This window comes from Acinonyx jubatus, chromosome B3 (genome assembly GCF_027475565.1).
Source record: "Acinonyx jubatus isolate Ajub_Pintada_27869175 chromosome B3, VMU_Ajub_asm_v1.0, whole genome shotgun sequence".
Lineage (NCBI taxonomy): Eukaryota > Metazoa > Chordata > Mammalia > Carnivora > Felidae > Acinonyx > Acinonyx jubatus.
Window position 1 is genome coordinate 112953346 of NC_069386.1, and position 19860 is coordinate 112973205.

A 19860-nucleotide genomic window follows, 5' to 3' on the forward strand; every position below is an offset into this window, starting at 1 on the left:
AAAGGCAGAGCTGCTCTATGAGAATACAGAGGCTGAGACCAACTGGCCCTGGAAATAGAGATTTTAATGGAAGTGCAATTTGTAAATTCGTTTCTAGTTCTTCACAAGCTACGGCAGCATCCTACAGTGTAGTTTTTATAATGTCAGAAATAAGCAACCTTGTGTCCCGTCCCTATGTCTAAAATGCCCTTTCCCCTAGCTCCCTCGCGTCCTTCCAGTCTGGGTCTAAAGCCTCCTTCAGTTAGGCCTCTTGTGACCACCCTGCTTAAAACTAATCTGCCCACCGTGTCCCAGTACTTTTTACCCTATTCTATTATTTCCTTTCCTGTAGCACTGGTCATCTTTTAATCTGCTTTATAATATACTTACTGTGTCCTTCCCTGCGAAAATACAAGCTCCAGGAAGCTAGGTTCTCAATAGATACGTGTTGCTAAATGAATCGGTGTGCCAAGGAGGCACTTTCTTTCTAATCTGTGGTCCCCCCGCCCCCCACTTCCCTGGCACCAGCTGTCTCCCTAATCAGTGGCAGGACCAGCTGCTGGCCTTACTTGCAGCTCTGCCCTTGCCCACACCGAGGTGAGGGTTTGGGAGTCAGCAAAGAGGTGAGGAGTCAGTGCATGGGGCTGAGTGTACAGGTGGGAAGTTAACTGGGTCTGGGTTCCTAATCCACGACCAGCTAATGTTAGTAAGGTACTGTGTGACGGATGGGGGACCGGAACATCTGGATCCCACTTCTGGCTCAGCTACTGATTTCTGTTGCGATGTTAGCCATTGCTTCCCCAGTTTGTAGATTTGGGTCAGAACATGAGGGACAACGTGTGTCCCATTCTGACTGCCTTGTTTATAGAGGGATCCTGACAAATACAAGAGCCATGAGAGGAGGGAGCCCAGTGGAGACAGGATGGAAAGCCAGGGCATGTGAGGAGGTGTCGAAGGAACTGGATGTTTGCCTTCATCTGGAACGTTCTCGGGGGCAGAACTTGATAGCCACCGTCAGACTTCAAGGGCTGTCATGTGTAGGAGGGCATAGATCCTATATTCTCCAGAAGGTGGAACGGGATGTAAGCTGAGCCTTACCTCTTCATTCAGCAGCATCAAGCGAACCCTTCCTACAGACGGGGCCCTCACGAGTGCCGAGTGTTCAAAAGGGAGGAGGGATGGCTCCCGGTCCTTAAAGAGCGTGTGATTCAGACAAGGAAACACGGTTGCCAAGAATGAGGTGGGTACTGGGAGGCTAAGAGAATGGGGGGCAAGGAACCCAGAGCGAGGCTTTGGGACAACAGCCAGGGGGAGACGAGGCCTGCGCTGAACTCACAGGTGGAGCAGAATGAGCCGTGAAGCGTTGGGAACGGTTCTCGGGGCAGGAGGACCTTCATGGCAAAGGCCTGGTGGCACACGACAGAGAACGTGGACTCTTCACAGACGGTGCCGCTGGCTGACAAACGGGAGGCAGCCGCAGGTGGTGCGCGGGACCTGTTGGTCCCCTAGTTGACATCTGTGCTTCCAGATTTAAAATCCCACAGATAACAGGGCCTCGCCGGGGTCTTTGTGATTGCAGCCTCCCCTCCAGCCTTCCCAGGTGCAGTCCCGGCTGGCTTCTGACTTCCTATCACCAGGCGGAGGGTTCACAGGCGCGGTGGTCCAGAGGTTCCTCCGGCATCTCAAGGTGGGGCTTGGCGACTTTTCCTCCCTCATGCCTGCTTGTCTCCCCCACTTCCTGGCTGGGGCTCAAAGACCCCCCCCCCCCATTTCCACACATCTGTGTTAGTTACAGTTACATACAGAGGACCAGGTGAGTGCTCAGTCTTCCTTCTACCCTGTGGTTCTCCCTCCCCCAAAGCCCTGTCCCCTCTGCTCCCCGGTTGACTCAAGGGGACATATCATGGAACACGAAACCTCTGTCGTCACCCTCCACCTCTTCCAGCTCTCCAGCCCCTGTGTGAATCAGGTGTTCCCCTGTCCCGAGGGGGCAGGTAGGAGCAGGAGGGGCAGGCATGTGAGTAGACCCTCCCTTTTGTTCTCTCGCTTGGTATTTGGAGAAACCAGAAAAGAACATAAGCTCTTGGACCTGGAGAAAAATTCCGAGGGTAGCACGATGCTGAGAGTTGGCAGGGCCCCTTTTTGATATACGAAGCCTCAGGGGTTTCTAAGTCACTTGCCCAAGGGCTTTCATCAAGTAAAATGGAGCTAATGCTGGGGCCCAAGCCTCTGACCCAATGAACTGCTAATTCTCTTCCAGATGAAAAGCCGGCACCCTGGCTCTTGCTCACACGTTCTGGGAGAGTGTGTGAGATTCTCATAATAAATGGCCTTAGGCCTATTGGCCAGACTGAACACATCCCCTCTCCCCCAATGAAATGAACTTCCTCTTGGAAGCCAACTTAATGTATACATTTTAATCCACACAGCACCCATGAGGGGGAGCACTGAATACCTTCAATGTTCCTGAGCAGCGTGCGATGCCTTTGGATGCCAGGGGACCTTGTTAGTGCTGTGAAGCAGCTGGCAGGCTGGCAGGGCAGCAAGGCCGTTGGGCCACCCCCAGAAACACTTCTACGTTGGCAACCCTGGGTGTGAGCAGTTGTTAGGCAGAGAGAGAGCCAAAGCCTAACAACCGCTGATGAGAACAGAACTATCTGGTCAATGTAAGAAACTCCCAGCTCAGGCATCTCAAGTGCGGGGTGCCTGGACACAGGGCGGTTGGTCTGCGCCCGCACAGACTCTCCTTTGTCTCCCCACCCCCTTAGACCTTTGGCCTACTGGCTTCAAACATGTGTGTGGTGCCCTGTACCCCACCTCCCCCTTCCTGGGTTCCCCTGGGGGTGGGGGGAGGGGTAGCCAAGCCCCAGGCAGGTAAAGGAGCCTAGGACCCATGCCTGGCCTTAGAGAATGCAGTCCAAGTGGAACACGATTCATGCGGCATCCCTAAAGATGAGTCATCTGAGCTGAATCTTAAAGCAGGAGTCGGGGGAAGAGGAGAAGAAAAGCATTCTGGACTGAGGGAACGGCAAGTGAAAAGGAGCTGTGAAAATTTGGTGGCTTCTCAGAATATCAGAATGGGCGTGAGGACACCGGGGCCGAGTGTGGGGGGGAAGAGAAGCGGGAGCCCGGACAGCAGGTTGGGATGAAGGGATAGACATCCAGTGGGGCTGAGAGAACACCGAGGCCCAGAGATGCCCCGTGATTGCCCTCAGTTCACACAACGGATGGCAGGGCCTGGATTTAAACCCGTCTTCACACTAAAAGCAGGCAACAAGCCTGCCATCTAAAGATTGCTTTCTCAGACGTTGTCAACCACACCACAGATTCTGTTTTGTTCTCACGAGGGAAAACTGAGGCCCTGAGGGGTTGGGGCTCCATTTGATTTGCAAACAAACAAGAAATCACGGCACCTGAATGGGGCCGAGGGAAGACAAATCGGTTCAGTAAGCATTTGTTGAGCACCTTCTACATGCCCTGGACTCTGTCCTCAAGGAGCTCACAGTCCGGAAGGGACACACACACACACAGAGGACAACTCCAAACAAGGCAGGCAGACAGCGCTAGAACGGGAGGAGGGGCAAAGGTCCACAGGAGTCAGGCCAAGATGACCCGAGGGATGGTGGTGTCGTTTAGGCTGAATTAGTGCCATAACCTGTGGAATCCAGGACAGGAGCCCGAGGGATGGAATTAGGGTTGGAGGAAGGAAAGAGATTCCATGAGAGAGACTTGATGCTACAGCAGGGCCTGGCCTGGAGCCCAGATCTTTCTGCCTCTTCTGCCTCTTGGCCCCTTAGGGATACTTGTGCTGGGTCCAGCCATCAGGCTGACACCGGTGTCAGGGCAGCTCAGGGAACCTAAAATAGGAACATTCCTGGGTCCTTCCCCTGGCACCTGCCTGGCCTGCCTGCCTGAGAGTGGGGTCGGGGACAAAGAGGGCTGGGAACTGAGGGGGTGGCACCATGGGAAGATTCGCTCTTGTCCGGGTTGCTGGGCGCTTTGGGGGCCCAATCAGGATGTGATTCCAGGGAGGCCCCTGTCGCCGTTTCCCATGTGAGAATGCCTGCCCATTCCTGACTAGAGTGGGTCAAGGAAGACTGTGTCTGGCTCGCTCTGGCTGAAGTGTAAGACCAGAGAGCTGGATCCCAGTCAATATTCACACATTTCCTTACCATGGGCTAGCCATGTGTGATGGGTACACCTGTCTCGTGGAACAATGGTGACTATCCTATGAGCCCGCAGACTCTGGATAAAAGCAACGCATTATGATAATGTATGTTCTTTCATACAGCAAAGGAAATAAAATGAAAAGGCAACCTAAGGAAAGGGGGAAAATGTTTGCAAACCATATATCTGGTAAGTTAATATCCAAAATATATAAGGAACTCACATAACTCAATATAACCTGATCAGAAAATGGGCAAGGGACTGAAATAGACATAACGGTACTGAGGTAGGGCTGTTAGTCCAGGTGCCAGCTGAGGTGCTTACGTACAATATAAACACACCCTCTGGTGATTTTTAAGGGGCAAAATATATGGTATCATCCCTCAGGGAAGATACCTAAGCCAGGAGTGGTATTGTCTCGCGAGGACCAAACCACCACTGTGTCCTTACGAAATGAAGATTCACCGAAAGACCCCAAAACCAAAGGCGACGAAAGCAAAAATAAACACGTGGGACTACCTCGAACCAAAACCCTGGCAAGCGAACCATCCACAAAATGAAAAGGCAGCGTGTGGAATGGGAAAGGACTATCTGTAAATCGTTGGTCTGATGAGGGATTAAAGTCCAAAGAACATATAAAACTTGATAGCAAAAAACTATAATCCAATCCGCACTTCTGGATATGCATCCAAAGGAAATAAGTATCTTGAAGACATGGCATTATTCACAACAGCCAAGATACGGAAACAACACAAGTGACCGTGGAAGGAGGATGAATGGATGAAGACAATGCAGTGCACGTAGACACAATATTATTCAACCGTAAAAAGAAGGAAATCCTGCCATTTGCAACAACATGGGTGAACTTGGAGGACCCTATGATAAGTGAAATAAACCAGACACAGGAAGACAAATACTCTACCATCTCACTTATGTGTAGAGTCTTAAAAAGTCAAATTCGTAGGGTGGCTCAGTCGGTTGGGTGTCCGACTCTTGGTTTCAGCTCAGGTCACGATCTCGCAGTTTTGTGGGTTCAAGCCCTGCATCGGGCTGTACGCTGACAGTGCGGACCTGCTTGTGATTCTCCCTCTCTCTCTGCCCCTCCCCCACTCTCCCTCTCTCAAAATAAATAAACTTAAAAAAAAAAAAGTCAAATTCATAGAACCGAAGAGTAGAATGATGATTATCAGGGACTGGGGGTGGGGGAAATGGGGAGGTAGTGGTCAAATGGTACAAACTTTAACTTATAAAATTAGTAAGTTTTGGAGATCTGACGTACAGCATAATGACTATAGTTAATAACACTGCATGGGGAACATAATCTCACAGCCACACCCCCCCCAAATGGTAAGCATTTTCCAATATATACATGTATTAAATCATGTTGTACACCTTAAAAAAACATGTTGGGGCGCCTGGGTGGCTCAGTTGTTTAAGCGTCCGACTTCGGCTCAGGTCATGATCTCGTGGTTCGTGAGTTCGAGCCCTGCGTCAGCTGGGCTCTGTGCTGACAGCTCAGAGCCCGGATCCTGCTTCGGATTCTCTGTGTGTGTGTGTCTCTCTCTCAAAAATAAATAAACATTAAAAATAATAATAAAAATCATGTTGGGGCGCCTGGGTGGCTCAGTGAGTTAAGTGTCCAATTTCAGCTCAGGTCATAATATCATGGTTCACGAGTTCAAGCCCCTACCTCAACCATCATTAGCTAAGGTCTGTTCAGGTGTCCTGTGTGTAGAGGGCATGGGCAAAGACTGCCTTCTCTTCACCACTGAAGACACTTGTGCTCTCTTTCTTCCAGTAAAAACACCAAATCTTTCCCGGACACCATCTGGGCTCACGCTGCCCTTCTCCTGGGGAAGGGTTTCCTTTAAGGATGATTCCAGGTACCCTGCCTTTCTCCCTCCTATGGCTCATGAGCTCATCACTGGTCCTTCATGAGCAGCCAAAGCTGGTCCTGACCTGATTAAGCAGAAAAGGAATTAATATATTAAAAGGATATTGGCAGGGCTAGAGAACTAGGCCTGTCCGGAGGTAAAGCCACCAGGAATGCCGCCCAAAACCATGCTGAGGAAGCACGCTGATGAGAGAGCTAGCTGGGGCCGCAGAGCCCTTGCCGCTGCTGTCTGTGTGCCCCCTTCCCGCCAGGCTACTGCAGCCAGTGTGGATACTGCTAGCTGCATGGCAAACGCAGTCTCCCAGCCGCAGCTCGCCCCCAAAGTCACATGCCCTTGGTACCACCTTCCCTTGAGAAACCGATGCCTACGCAAGCTTTTTTCTTCCTGCTTGTCACCTGCATTCTCGAAGTCCTGTCCTAGTACCCTTGACCCATGAATTCCACCCCACGGGCTCCTAACACAAGTTTTCTTGATTCCGTCTGGGAAAAAGCAGGACTCCCAAAGTCAGAAATTTTTCATGCAATAGCACAAGTGTCCCAAAGAGCCCCAAAGCGTGCGAGATATCCACTCTGCACTCTCCACGGGCTCCCGTCATCTGCTTGGTCCTGTCCCACCCCACCTGGTGGACCCAGGCCCTGAGCCCTGTATTAAGGCTGGACCTGAGATGTTCTGCAGGGGCATGTGAGCCATGAGGGGCCCAAGGGAATCCGGATGGGCCCCTTCTGACAGCCAGCACCAGGGGGTGCTGCCTTGGCTTGGGAACTCCAGAGTTCATTAGGGGGAGGGTGTGGGTGCTCTTTGCGAGGCCCCTTCTTAAGCGGACTCATGGACTGCTAGACCTGGGAAGGCCTTGGGGAGCATCTACTGAGGATCACAAAGTCAAATGGTTACAGGGAGGAGCCAGGCAGGTAATGAATGAGCACAGCGAGCTGAGCAAAGGAAAATAGGGAGCGGTGGGTCTGTGGAGAAAAGCATTTTAGGCGGTAAAATTAAAAAAAAATTTTTTTTTTTTTAAGGTGTAGAAATGTTGGCAAGAGAAAGTAGTTGCCTGGGAGGGAGCGAGAGATGGCAGTTGCCTGGGCAAGGTGCAGGAGGGATCCTTCTGGAGTGAGGAAAATGTTCTGCATCTTACTTTGGGCGCTGGTTACTCTGCGTACACAGTTAACAAGGAAACTTCCTCAGATAAAGACGAAAGATAATTTTTTACTTGGGCAAATTAATAAAGTATATCCATAAACCAGCGTGGCTCTGAGGCCACCCATTCGCAAACTTCCGTTCCAAACCGACTTCTTTCTCTAACAAAGGAGGAATCAGAGACCCCTGAGGGGGGAGAGTGGTCTTCTCCAGGGCGCGGAGGTGGCTCGTCGGCCTTGGGGAAGGGTGACCGCAGGGCTGTCCAGTGGGCCGACTGCGCAAACTCACTCCCCCGCCTTCCGAGCGCTGCCTTTCCGCCCGCGGTCCCCAGGGGCTGGGCAGCCGTCTGCCTCTGCGTGAAGGCGAGCCGGTGGCCCAGAGCGGAGACAGAGAGGAGCGGATGTGATTGGAGCGCCCGCGCCCGGGAACACCCGCCCGGCGCGCAGATTAATCACGGACACAAACTGCACTGACGCTCGGGACTGGCACTGAATTCCAAATGCCGACGCAGACGACCAAGTTCTGGGAAAAGGAATCTGATCCCGGCAAGGCGGCGGCGGCGGCGGTGCCGAGCGGAACCCACCTGATGGGGCGGGGAAGGCAGGGAGCCTGCTCTCCGGGCGGGCGCTTCGGGCACTTACTGAAGTCTTTCCTGGCCAGCGCCCTGCCCGAGGAGGCACTGGCATCCCTGCTTTACAGGTGCGGGAAGCAAGGCTCTCCGCAGCTTCTCGGGGCCGCAGGACTGAGTTGGGATTCGGAGCCCGCTTGTCTGACACCAAACCCTTGCTCTTTGCTCTCCTCTACCCAGACACCGAGTAGGTGTCTCCAGGAGAGACTCCAAGCCCATCACAAAGCACACGAGTTCCCAGTTTCTGTGTAGGCCCTGTCTGCACGCCAGAGAGAACGGGGGTGGAGATGGGGGGGGGGGCGGGGAGAGCCGGGCGAGAGGGGTGGGGGTGGGGAAAGGCTGCGGCCGCATCCCGGGCCGAACAACCCGCGGGGACCTTCCGGACGCGCGGAGCCCGGCCCTCCAGCCGGCGCCCGCCCTGATTGGCGCTCGCGGCCGGCCTCCAGCTAGCTCACCTGCCCCTCCCAGCCAATCGGGGCCACCAGAATTGGGGCTGTCGCGGGGAGCCGGGGGAGATGCTGCCTGCTGGAGGCTGAGCGGCCCTCCCCGCCGGGTTCCCGCCGGGCCCGCCCCAATCTCGAGGCCGAGCGGCAGGCTGCGCTCCCCGCGCCCCCTCCGCGCCACGCTCCCCACCCCGCGCGCTTTCCGGCGGCGGGTCCCGGCCCCCGCAGCTCCGCGTCTCCGCTGGCCGGGACGCGCCCCGACGGCGCCCGGAGCCCGGAGCCACCGGCCGACGCCGCCTCCCCGCAGCCTTCTGCCGCGCGCCCGCCCTCGCCCGGAGCCCCAGCGTCTGTGCCGGCCCGGGGGAGAGGGTGGGCCGGGCCCGGGGCCGTCCTGCCGAGGCAGGATGTTCACGTCCAAGTCCAACTCGGTGTCGCCCTCGCCGTCTCTGGAGCAGACTGACTCGGACGCGCTGGACATCAGCACCAAAGTGCAGCTCTACGGAGTGCTGTGGAAGCGGCCCTTCGGGAGGCCGTCGGCCAAGTGGTCCCGGCGGTGAGTGCGCCTTCCGCGCCCGGTGAGGACCGCCTGGGGAGGGGAGCCCAGGGCCTAAGGACCCCGTACCGGCCTCTATATTACCATCCTGCTTCTGACTTCCTTTGTGACCTTGGCCTCGCCCTATTTCACTCAATCCTGGCTCTCCCTGGAAGATAACTGAACTCGGTCGGGGCTGGGGTCATTCTGTCGGTTACTGGTCGAGCTGGCGTGGGCCTGCTGGCCTGGGGGCGGTGGGGAATTCTCCGTGGAATGGATATAAGCCCCAGTGGGGACGTAGGGTGTGGGCGGAAGAGATCATGGCCATGGTAGGAGACCATCTGTGTCAAGGTGGGCTAGATTCTCCTGGGGAGGGAGAAGCCCTGTCTCCAGCCAAAGATATCCTCTTGGGATCCCCACTGACAATTCCATCATCTCCACAACCTCCCCCCCCCCCCCCCCGAGCCAGGCATCTAGCATCGGGCTTAGAGGTGGGGTTCCTGTGTCCTACCCCTCTCCCCTACTTCACCTGTGCACACTGCTAGCTCCACCTATGGCCCTGCTGAAAGGCTCAGGCCAGGGGAGAGAGGAAGGGCCAGGAAGGGTCTGTACGCACTGGTGATGGCATAATTTTGGCAACCCCTCCGACTGTCCCTTGAGCTAATTTTTAAAAATCTGGGCCCAGGAAAAAAAGTGCCCAGTGCTTCAGACACAGGGGCCTGAAAGGAGGGACTGAGCTGGGGTAGAGAGGCACAGAGACTGAGGGGGGGAGGGGAGGGGATTGATCTGTTGGAAGGGGTGGTGGAGAGGGTCAGAGCAGCCCCAGCCCTGTCTTTCAGACCAGCTTCCCAGTCCCCAACTCAGAGGGGACTCACCAGATGTCAGTCAGTAGCCACTTTCCACTTATAAATGGGCCTAGAAGGTACTGGAGGAAGGGGCTCCTTATTGGAGGAAGGTACTGAGGGAATGGCTCACAGCCCTAAACTTGCAGGAGGCTCCCAATGCTGGTTGCAGGAGCAATGGGCTACCTTCTGGACTGTCTCCACCCTCAAGCCAATCAATCTGAGTTCTGAGACTTGCTATTAGAATGGTTTGTAGAACTCAAATCCTGATCCAGCCTCTCCCTGAAGGCATGACCCCTCCAGGAAACTAGGAGTGTGTCTAGATTCTCTTTCCCATCCCACTACGAGTCTGTCCTGAAGCAGAGCCTTAGATGTTTCCAGAACTACAGATCACAGATCACAGAGATGTGGTTGGTTCTGATGTTCTATTTGGATTAATAATTTAATATTTCTACAAGACCATACATAGAACGAAAGGAGGTGTGTGTGTGGGGGGGGGGGTGTTCCACGTTTTCCATAGCTAGTTTCACATACCTTTGTTGGTTCTGCCAGGTTTCTTTCTGGGATTTAATGGGATATAGGTTACTTGCATTCCTCCCAAGTTAAACTTATGTCTCCTCCCCTGAAAGGAGGCCTGGGGGAGCTCGGAGGGCATCTTATGAGGGGCTTCCAGGGCTGTGCTGTCTAAGACGCACTTCCTGAGTGCCAGGAGCAGCCTTGTCTCTACCCGCACAGCCTAGTAGGGTGGGTGGGGTGGGAAGGCTGCTTGTAAATTCAAGTACTATTAGCACGAAGCTCCCTCTCCAGCCTCCAGGCAGCCACTGCTCCTTCTCCATTGGGTCTGGTGGCTACATTGAGGCTGGGTCTTGTCCTCCAGGATTCTTCTTGCCAGCCAATTGCACCCGATCGCATCCCTAGTACATGCTAGGGGCCTGTGAACTCCAGGGTATGTCTCCTAGCCCTCCTCACCCACAGTGGTGGGGACCTAGGCCCTGTACCCACAGTTGATTCCAGGGCTGGGAGGAGTCAGGGGCAAAGGCTCCCAGCTCAAAGCAGGGTAGTGGAGCCAAAGGAGGCTTGGGAGGTTTTAGCCCCACGCCCCCCACCTCCACTCCATACTCTCCATCAGCAGCCCCCAAAGCCACTCAAAAACCATCCAGTCTAAGTCAGAACAGTGCACATGCTCTGCAAAGCCAGCTTCAGGTCAAGTCCTCCAGCCCCCTTCTGAGGAGACTGTCACCTTTCCCCCTTCTGGAATTCTGGAGCTGCCACTGGACAGGCTCCCCCTCCCCTGGGGCTCAGGAAAAAACTAACAGTCATTTGGGGTGGGGGAGGCATGATGCTAAGCTTAGTCCCCTCCCGCTTTCCAGCAGGGCCCCCTGGGCCCTGCTTCCCCATTTGTGAAATGGAGTCTCTGGACTTCAGCTAATTAGCGGCCACAGGAAGGCTTGGGGAGGGGGCAGCCCAGCCCTGCCACTGCAGAGCCTTGCCATTAGGGCGATCGATGCTCTAGCTGGGCAGCTAAGGGGAGGGGGCCTGGAAAGTCTCCCGAGCCGCATAAATAACGGATGGGCAAGATGGAACTGGCCGTGGCCAGCTGGGTTCTGTAAAACCTCTTCCGCTCAGGCTCAGGGCCCATCTTGGGACCTGTGCCTCCAAACCCTACTGCCTGAGCAGCCTTGCCCTTCCTGGGATGGGAAGATGCCCTTGAGCTAAAGGATCAGCTTTCCCCCTCCCTCCCCCCCCCCCCCAACACACAGTGGGGAACAAAAGGGGAAAGGAATCAAAACATTAGTTAGAAGAGATAAGAAGCTGGGAGAGGTGTCTAGAGGGTAAGATTGATTGATGACTCTGTCCTCCCTAGTTTGTGAGCAGGGGAGATGCAGAGGCCTGGCTGCTCAGAGACAGGGAGGAAAGGCGCGGAGGGCATCTCAGCCTCAGCCAGCATCAGCTCGCAGTGGGGCCGGTCCCTCAGGCAGGCCAACCTTCCCAGGGTGCAATCTCTCCCTGGCCTCTGTCCCTCCCCGCAGTGCCCCCTGAACAAATGCCAGGGCCAGAGACCCTGATGAGGAAGGCCCAGCCAATTCCTGCAGCTTCTGCGCTCCTCCCTGTTCCTGCTTCCCCCCATGTAAGGTGGCCAACGGGCCCCGAACCCGGCCCAGCAGCAGCTCACGTGCACGCTGTCCTACCAGACCAAATGCTCACGCTCCTGGAACATTGGTGGGTCTGTGTCTCAGGGAGCTAAGACTCACTTAGTGTCCACTAAGTGCTACATTTCCCACATCTCAGGTTATAACCAGCCCGGGTGTAGAAAGATCATCTGTGCAGATGGTGGTCATCATGCCAAAACGATCCAGGGAGACTTTCTTCCCACCGGGAATTGGGATCTGGGAGTTTCATCCGTGGTTCCGAGATACTGTTTCGTAGAGGTGACGTGGCAATACCGAGCTGTCCCCAAGGGCTGAGGGGAAGAGCCTTGCGTGTCACCTCCACACACCAGCCTCAGCCTCTAGTGACGCTGGGATTTGCTCTTGCTTTCTGGCACACGTGGAATTCTGTACAGCCGTGGGAGGTGTCCCATGAACACAGCTGTAGCATTTCTGCTTGTTTTATCACAGCTGGAAGGTGCCCACAGACTCCTCTTTTTATAATCAGTTTGTGTTCTCCACACTTCTTCCAGTGAGACAGCATGATGGGAGGGGGCAAGCTGGCAGCTGCGGGATCTCCCCAGATCTTTCTGTCCATGACGCTTGCCCCTTTTGAGGGGGTGGCATCGAGGTTCCACTGAGTCCTTAGCTTAAGGAGATGGGCACAATCTCACAGCTGTACAGTGAAACTATATTAATTCAGGCTTCACTGAATTAATGATTCGCTGGGACCAAGCCTCCCAAAGTTAAGCAAGTTCATACAAACAAGTCATACGTCCCCCATCCCCAACCCCAGGACCAGTCCCTAGTGGCTGTTGATGTCCTGTTTGAAAATGAGTCCCACCTGCATAGGGGTCAGGCCTCAAGCAGGACACTTCAGCTAGCTTATGTCAAGAACTTGGAAATAACAAGGCAATTTCCTTTGAGAGTGGATGGGGCTGTGCCGGAAAGTAAACCGAGGCTTGGCGGCAGGAGCTCTGAGTTCCAGTCCCAGCTCTGCCAGTGACCAGCTTCGTGGGCCAGGCTGAGGGATGACAGCATCTCCCCTCACTGGCCGGCAGTGTATCTTCTACAAAATGGGGGTGGATCACACTGAGGTTTCTCAACTGTGTTCCATGGATGACTCTAGAGATGCCTTGACTTTAGCACAAGGGGGTGGGGAGCACAGGGAGGGGCTCCAAGGCTCCGCCCATTTCACCCAGTGACTCTGCACTACCATCTGTTTTATAGATTAACCCTGTCTTTACTGTATTGTCTGAAGAATTGCACTAACATTTTTTAAAAGTCCCTTGGGCTTGATGCTCTGCATAAACCCTAACTTGTCATCACTCGTGCCCTTCACAGGTAGGATTCCTGTTGTCCTACCGCCTCAGACCTAATGCCACACAAGTGGCCGAGGCCAGGATGAACACTCCCTGAGCATACCAGGCCACCCGGAATGAGCAAAAAGGGACACACACGGGGGTGGGGGGTGGGGGGGGAGGGCTGTGTCATTTCTACCATCCTTCCATCAATTCTGAAAAGGACTTCTGATAAGCTGTCCTTTCCCGGCTCCAGGATTCACCTGGCTCCAAACCCACACTCGTTCTCAATGCCTGAAAGGCTGAGGGATAAGGGAGACTGGGTGCTGGTCCTCTTCTGGAAGGTTGTATCTGGGGAAGAAGGGGCAGCCACGCTAGATAGCCACCTTCCTGAGAAACGTAACCCACGGGTGGCTCTCACGTTTACTGGACTCTCGCCGCCATCTGGAGAGTGAGTTAACTTTATCCCGAGGAACTCCAAACCAGCACCCGGGCTTCTGTGTTCCTCACGAGGCTCTAAACTCTTGTTTCCTTGTTTATGGAAGGAATGCGCCGTCCACTGTAGGCAGTCCTTGTTGCACGAACTCAGCTCATCCCTCTCTCTCCCCAACCCTACCCCGTAGCCACATGGCCACACCCGCCTCTCACACAAGGTATCTGTGAGTCTGGTAGACTATGCCGAAGAGAAGGTTTGGCAGTGAGAAAGGCGGAAGAGGCATTTAAATCACCGAAGTGTGAACGCTGTCTCATTGAGTGCTGGCGCCCTGTCTTCTCAAGCCTTCCAGGCACCCCATCTTGCCATCAGCAGAGATGGGATTTTTCACCACTGTCTCTAGACACTGTAGGACCCAGACTCCCACATCTTCTCTCGGTCCTCTCTCCTCTGCGCTCTCCCATAAGCCCTCCTCCCCACAGCACTCCAGGATTTCCCCTGACTCCAAATTTCTGTCTGTGCTTCAAGACCCTTTCCAGTCCCCACTCCCATGCTTGGCTTCTGCATCCCCAAAGAAGAAGTTCAGCAAAGTAGATCCCTTTCTGTCTTAAACAGGACCTGCCCAACTCAGGAAGGACCCGTGGGCCTAAGCGGCATGTTCTCTCACTTTCAGCTGGATTGATCGCGAGGCCAGTGTTGACCATCCAGCTCTGGCTGAGCCTTTGTCGCTTTCAGAGCACCGAGGAGGGGAGTAAAAGGTGGAGGCAAAGCTTAGGAAATCCCTCCAGGGTCCCCTTGCCTGTGTTGGGTGGCACCTGTCTCCACCCTGTCCACCTAAGCTGGCAGCCCCCCTCATCAGCAAGAAGCAGCCCCGCCCTGCTCTGGTCCCCTTACTGCCCCTCCCCCCACACCACTGCCCACCCTGTTTGCACTTACCTGCCGGTAATCCCAGACATATTTTGATAAACTTGAACACACTGTTCTTTACATATGCTGTTCCTTCTGCCTGGAATGCCCCCCTCCCCCTTTGGCTTCCTCCCAGATTCCTAACACACTCCTATTCATTCTTCAAAACCCTGCTCAAGCTGTCACCTCCTCTCCAAGAATGCCCTTGGCTGGACACCTAAACCATTTCATTCCTCCCTGGTCTGCCCCCTTCCTGTACCCCATACAAACTTGCAAGTCACTGTGTATCCCGGTGCTTTATGGTGTCCCAGGGTATCCTGGTGCTTTACAATGTCTCAGGGTATTCCAGTGCTTTCCAATGCTGTAGTTTCCTCTGGTGCTTACAGTGTCCCAGGGATCCTGGTGCTTTACAGGACCCCCCCCCCCCCCCCCCGCCGCTGATGGTGGGGTCACAGGGTACTCAGTGCTTTACAGTGGTGCAGTGCATCCTGGTACTTTGTAATTATCCCAGCTCCCCCACTTACCAGCTGTGTGATCTGGGGCACATATTACTTAACGTCTCTAGGCTACAGTTACCTCACCTAGCTGATGCGAGGAGTGAATGAGTTAACACACACAACGGTGCCTGGCACAAAGGAGGAGCTCGATTAGCTGTTCATTTTAATTATTGATTTCTATCCTCTTTCGCCTGCATTTGACTTTAAGCAACTCGAGGGCAGGGAGTCATCCAGCCCCAGGGCCCCGCCTGGCCTTACCAGGTGATTCGCGAATATTCACCCCACTGAGCTGACCAGCGGCTTGCAGTCTCTCCAAGGGAAAGGGCTCTAGGAGGACCGACAATTTCAGGTGATGAGTGACCGGGAGGGGCCATATGGAGTGGAGAGCAGGGCCGGGCGTCCAGAGCACCGCAGTTGAGAATACGAGCTGCGTCTGTGGACGGAACTGAGTTCCAAGTCTGCCTCTTACTAGCTGCTTAATCTCCCTGTGCCTCCATTTCCTCAGGCCACAGAAACACAAATACCCCCATCTCTTAGAGTGGCTGTGAGAGATTTAAAAAGATAACGCAGGAGCGCCTGGGTGGCTCGGTTGGTTGGACTTTCGGCTCAGGTTCGGTCCCCGAGTTCAAGCCCCGCTTCGGGCTCCACGCTGATGGTGGGGAGGGAGCCCGCTTGGGATTCTTGCTCTCACCTCTCTCTCTGCCCTTCCCATACTCACACTCTCTCTTAAATAAGTTAACTTAAAAAAAAATGACAATGAAACACTTAGCAAAGTGAGCGTCTTGGCACCTTGCAAACGCCCCTTAACCTGGACGTGAAAATACTATTCTTTAGGGCCTGAGAGAGAAGGCAGCCGGCCCTGCAGACCCCTGCCCACACTCACACTCTCTGGGCTGCACTTCAGCTTCGTGGGGCTGCCGAGGAGGGACCTAGGGCTGGAGACAAAGCTGCGCCCAGGACTGAAGGTGGCCCTGGACGGAAGGCTTCAGACAGGAGGGAGCAGCAGATGCAGGAAAGTGCCCGGTGCTTGCAGGACAGGAGCAGGCTAGCCGGTAGGAGCCTTGTGAGTGCAAATGGGAAAGGACGCCAGGGGAGGTGGCTGCAGACACCGAACGTAATAATCAATAATAGCAGTAATAAAAGTAAATGTTCATTGAATATTTACCACGTGTCACACAATATTCTAAGTCTTTGTGAGACCAAACTGATTTAATGATCCCACAACCCTAAGAGATATAGCTACTATTATTATCCTCAGTCATACCTGGACCTGAGGCGTCGCGATCAGGTGACTTGCCCCGATCACACAGCTGCTATGTGGCAGAGCTCTGACTCTTGGCTAGCCCCGCTGTGGTACCTACTGCCCCTGGCCCACCGGTTTGCTGCCCGGGTGCGGGCACGAACGAACGGGGAAGCGGCTCCACATGCAGAATAGGAGCAGGGACTGTGGTCTGTGGGTTCCAATCCCAGCCCCACCTCTGCCCTAGTTGGGTGACCTTGTACACATTACTTCACCTCAGTTTCCTCATCTGTAAAATGGGAACAAGAGTCCTGCCTTCCAGGATTGTTACATAGATCAAATACTCCGGTACATGTAGAACAGTTAGCGGGGGGGCCAACATAGGAGAACAGCTGAATAAGTGGGGATTACCTGCAGCCCTTGCACAGCCGGCCAACTTGTAGGGCACAGAAGGAGATGGCTTCTGGCTTGCAGTCAGAATGAGATTGTCTGGGAGCAAGGGGACTTTGACGAAAAGGACAGGAAGACGAGGTGCCCTTCTGTGCAGGGGCACTCGGGTCCTGGGCCCCCACCTGCTGAGAGGAAGCTGAGAATCATCGGCTAGAACAGTGAGCTGTCACTGAGACAGGTTTACGAGGAAAGGTGGCTCTTTGGGACCTGGAAGGCTGCCTGCCAAATGTGCCCTTTGTTGGGCGATACTCATCCCTGCCAGCCGGGGAGTCACCCTCCGCCTCCAGGTTCATGCCAGCTCCTCTCCCTTGACCCTAACCCCCACCCAAACCAAGCTGAGAACAGCTGGGATGAGGCTGGGCTGGCATGCATGGTGTGTGGGCCCTTGGTGTTCCCAGTGATCTGATCCTGCCGCCTTCTGCCTGGCTCCTGCTGCAGCCACACCATAGCCTCTCAGTTCCTTCCAGGGCCCAACACACTTCCCACCCCAGGACCTTTGCACCTGTGGCTCTTCTGCCTGGAACATCTTTCTTCTCCTCAAATGTCACCTTCCTAATCAGGCTTTCCCTGACCACCCTGTTTAATATTGAAACCTGAAACCTACCCCCCACCCCGCCACCCCTCACCCCATTACTTACTTAACCCTGCTTTATTTTCCTCTATAGCATTTATTAGCATCTGGTAAATGGCCTCTCTCTCTTATTTATTTACTGCCTGCTTCCCCACTACACATACTCAAGTATAAGCTCTATGGGGACAGGGATTTGTGTCTCTCTTGCCCACAATTCTACCCCTAGCACCAAGGACATTGCCTGCTACAGAGTAGGAACTCAGTGATAAATCTTCACAGCAGCCCCCAAGAGACATATACATGCATTCCTTATTTTATAGAGAAGCTTTGAAAGGGAGGCTCAGCAAGACTGGGAGCTTGCCTGAGACCATGGCTTGAAGGATGGGGATTGTTTGACTCCAGAGCCCCTGTTCTCTCCCTGCCTGTGAGTCATGTGATCACCTACTGATCACATCCTTCCCTTCCCCAACCAAGTCCCTGGCACAATGCTTTACCCTCAGTGGGGAGGGGTCTCCAGAAGCGTCAGGAAGGCAAGAAGGTATTTGTCTTTATTGGGTTCCCATAACAAAATACCATAGATGGGGATAAACAGTCTCTTAAACTGTTCAATTGTTCTGTTAAACTACAGAAATGTGTGTTCTCACTGTTCTGGAGGCTGGAGATCAAGGTGCCAGCACAGTCAGATTCTGGTAAGGACTCTCTTCCTGGCTTGCAGACGGCTGCCTTCCCCCTACGTCCGCATGTGGCAGAGCGAATGCAAGCCTCCTCTTCTTTCAAGGCCGCAGTCCTATTGCACTATGGCCCCATTCTTTGGGCCTCACTTAACCTTAATTACCTCCTGGAGATCTCATCTCCAGATACAGTCACATTGTGGGTTAGGGTTTCAACATATGTGTTTCAAGGAACACAGTTCAGTCCATCACAGTATTTCAGAAGCCATTGAAAGGAGGGGAGGAGGGCCCCAGGAGGCAACCCTGTGCTGGTCTGTCTCACACTTCCCTAGGGCGATGCATATTCAGAGCATGGGAAGGCATCACTCAGCCCTGTCCTGGGCCCTCTGGGAATTGGCAGAATGATGAGCAGAACCTCATTTCGTCCTCAAAATAACAGACGAGATAGGTGTTCTCATCCCCATTCCATAGGTAAATAAACTGAGACTCAGAGAGGTGAGCTTACCTGCCTAATGCCCCTCAGCCAAGAAATGGTAGGTCTGTCTGATGCCGAAGCCTATGCTCTTAACTACTTTGTGAAGTTCTTTGAAACAGGCAGGGGGCATCTCCCTTGGCCCTTGGGTCACAGGGGGCGTGGCCCTGTCCCCCGGGAACCCAGCATCTCCTCAGGACAAGAAGAACACCTGGGTATATTGGTGCTGGGTGCCAAGTGCACCGACCGGTCAGCAAGTTCAGGAAGAGCTCAGACAGCACTGTAGGCTGGACTGGTCACCAAGGAAGGGCTCAGCCAGATGAAAAGCGACAGGGAGGGCTTTCCAGGGACAACTGCAATGCAAAAAGTAGTGGGGTGGGGATGGTGAGTTTGGTATTGGCTCGGGACAGAGAAGCTGAAGGGCGGAAGTGGTGGGAAAGCTGAGACGATGGGCAGGGGTCAGGTGCTGGCCGGCCCAGACTGTCCCCGCAGCTCTGCAGAGGGTGGTATTTATGTGTCCTTTCTCCCTGGGGGGCAGAGAGACCTGGGGGAAGAGCTGGCGTGAGCAGAAGTCCGCAGCTCCCTCCGGTATCCAGCTGGGCCGAGAGGGTCGGTGCAAATAAAGAACAAGGGTTGGCTTGAGGCTCGCACCAAAGGACAAAGCTGAGCTTCTCTTTCCTGGGGGAGGTGAGGTGGCAGCTGTCCCGGGGACCCTCCCCCAGCAGCTGTGGCCTCAGGAAAGATCCCGGGGCTGATGGACTTCCAGAGATAAACTGGCTTTCTGTTACCTCTGGCCATTTTTCTGGCCCCTGACAAGAGGGGGCCTCCAACCAGTAGTGTGCCGGTAAATGGCTGACAACAGGCTCTCTCGGGGGTGGTGGGGAGCCCTGTTTGTATCATTTGATGATTTTCCTGGTGTAACTGCTCCCACTGTGACTGATATCAAGCTACCGACGCGATGTTACTGAATGCGGGGCAGGGGAGAGAGTCACCCTGCCGGCTCCTGTCAGCCCTTCTGAGTGGCTCTGGCGCCCATCCCTTCCCCTGATTCTGCTGCGATAACAGCAGTGTTCCCGGGGGCCCTGGGAGCAAGGGACCAGTCGCCGTGGTTGTCCCTGAGCCTCAAGGTTTTGAGACCCAGCTGGATCTTTTCCTGGAATTGTACTTGGTGTTTCATTACGGTCAGCTCCGATCATCGGTCCTAGGAGAGCCTCCAGGCTGGGTCCAAGTGCTCCGCCCGTTGGCATCAGGCGGTCGCCTCCACAACAGTCAGAAAGCACCAGGTCCCAGAAGTCCTAAGTTAGACGTGAGTCCCAGAAGGAGGCCATGAAGCACGCGGACAAAAGGGAGTGCTGGCGTCACATGGAGGCTGCAGGCCTGCCCTCGCCAGCCTGGTCCGCACGTTGGGTTCAATTGTCAGTTTCACGATTCCTTGTCAGAAGACCCATCCTGGAATTATGCACAATCTCTTAGTGAGGTGGGGATGGGGGCGGCTTCTAGGCTCTGTTCTCCTAGGGCAGAGAGGCTGAAGGGCAGATATGGTGGGAAAGCT

General features: G+C 54.5%; 1 protein-coding gene across 1 annotated transcript in view; it reads left to right on the plus strand.

Moving 5' to 3' along the window:
• The first annotated feature begins 8307 nt into the window (after positions 1-8307).
• The window catches only part of PLEKHD1 (pleckstrin homology and coiled-coil domain containing D1), a 31277-nt gene continuing 19724 nt past the window's right edge, over positions 8308-19860 (plus strand). Inside the window, exon 1 of the mRNA XM_027066032.2 lies at positions 8308-8799. Within this exon, the coding sequence (XP_026921833.1) occupies positions 8651-8799 (149 nt within the window). The 5' untranslated portion in view covers positions 8308-8650. The remainder of the gene's footprint in view (positions 8800-19860) is intronic.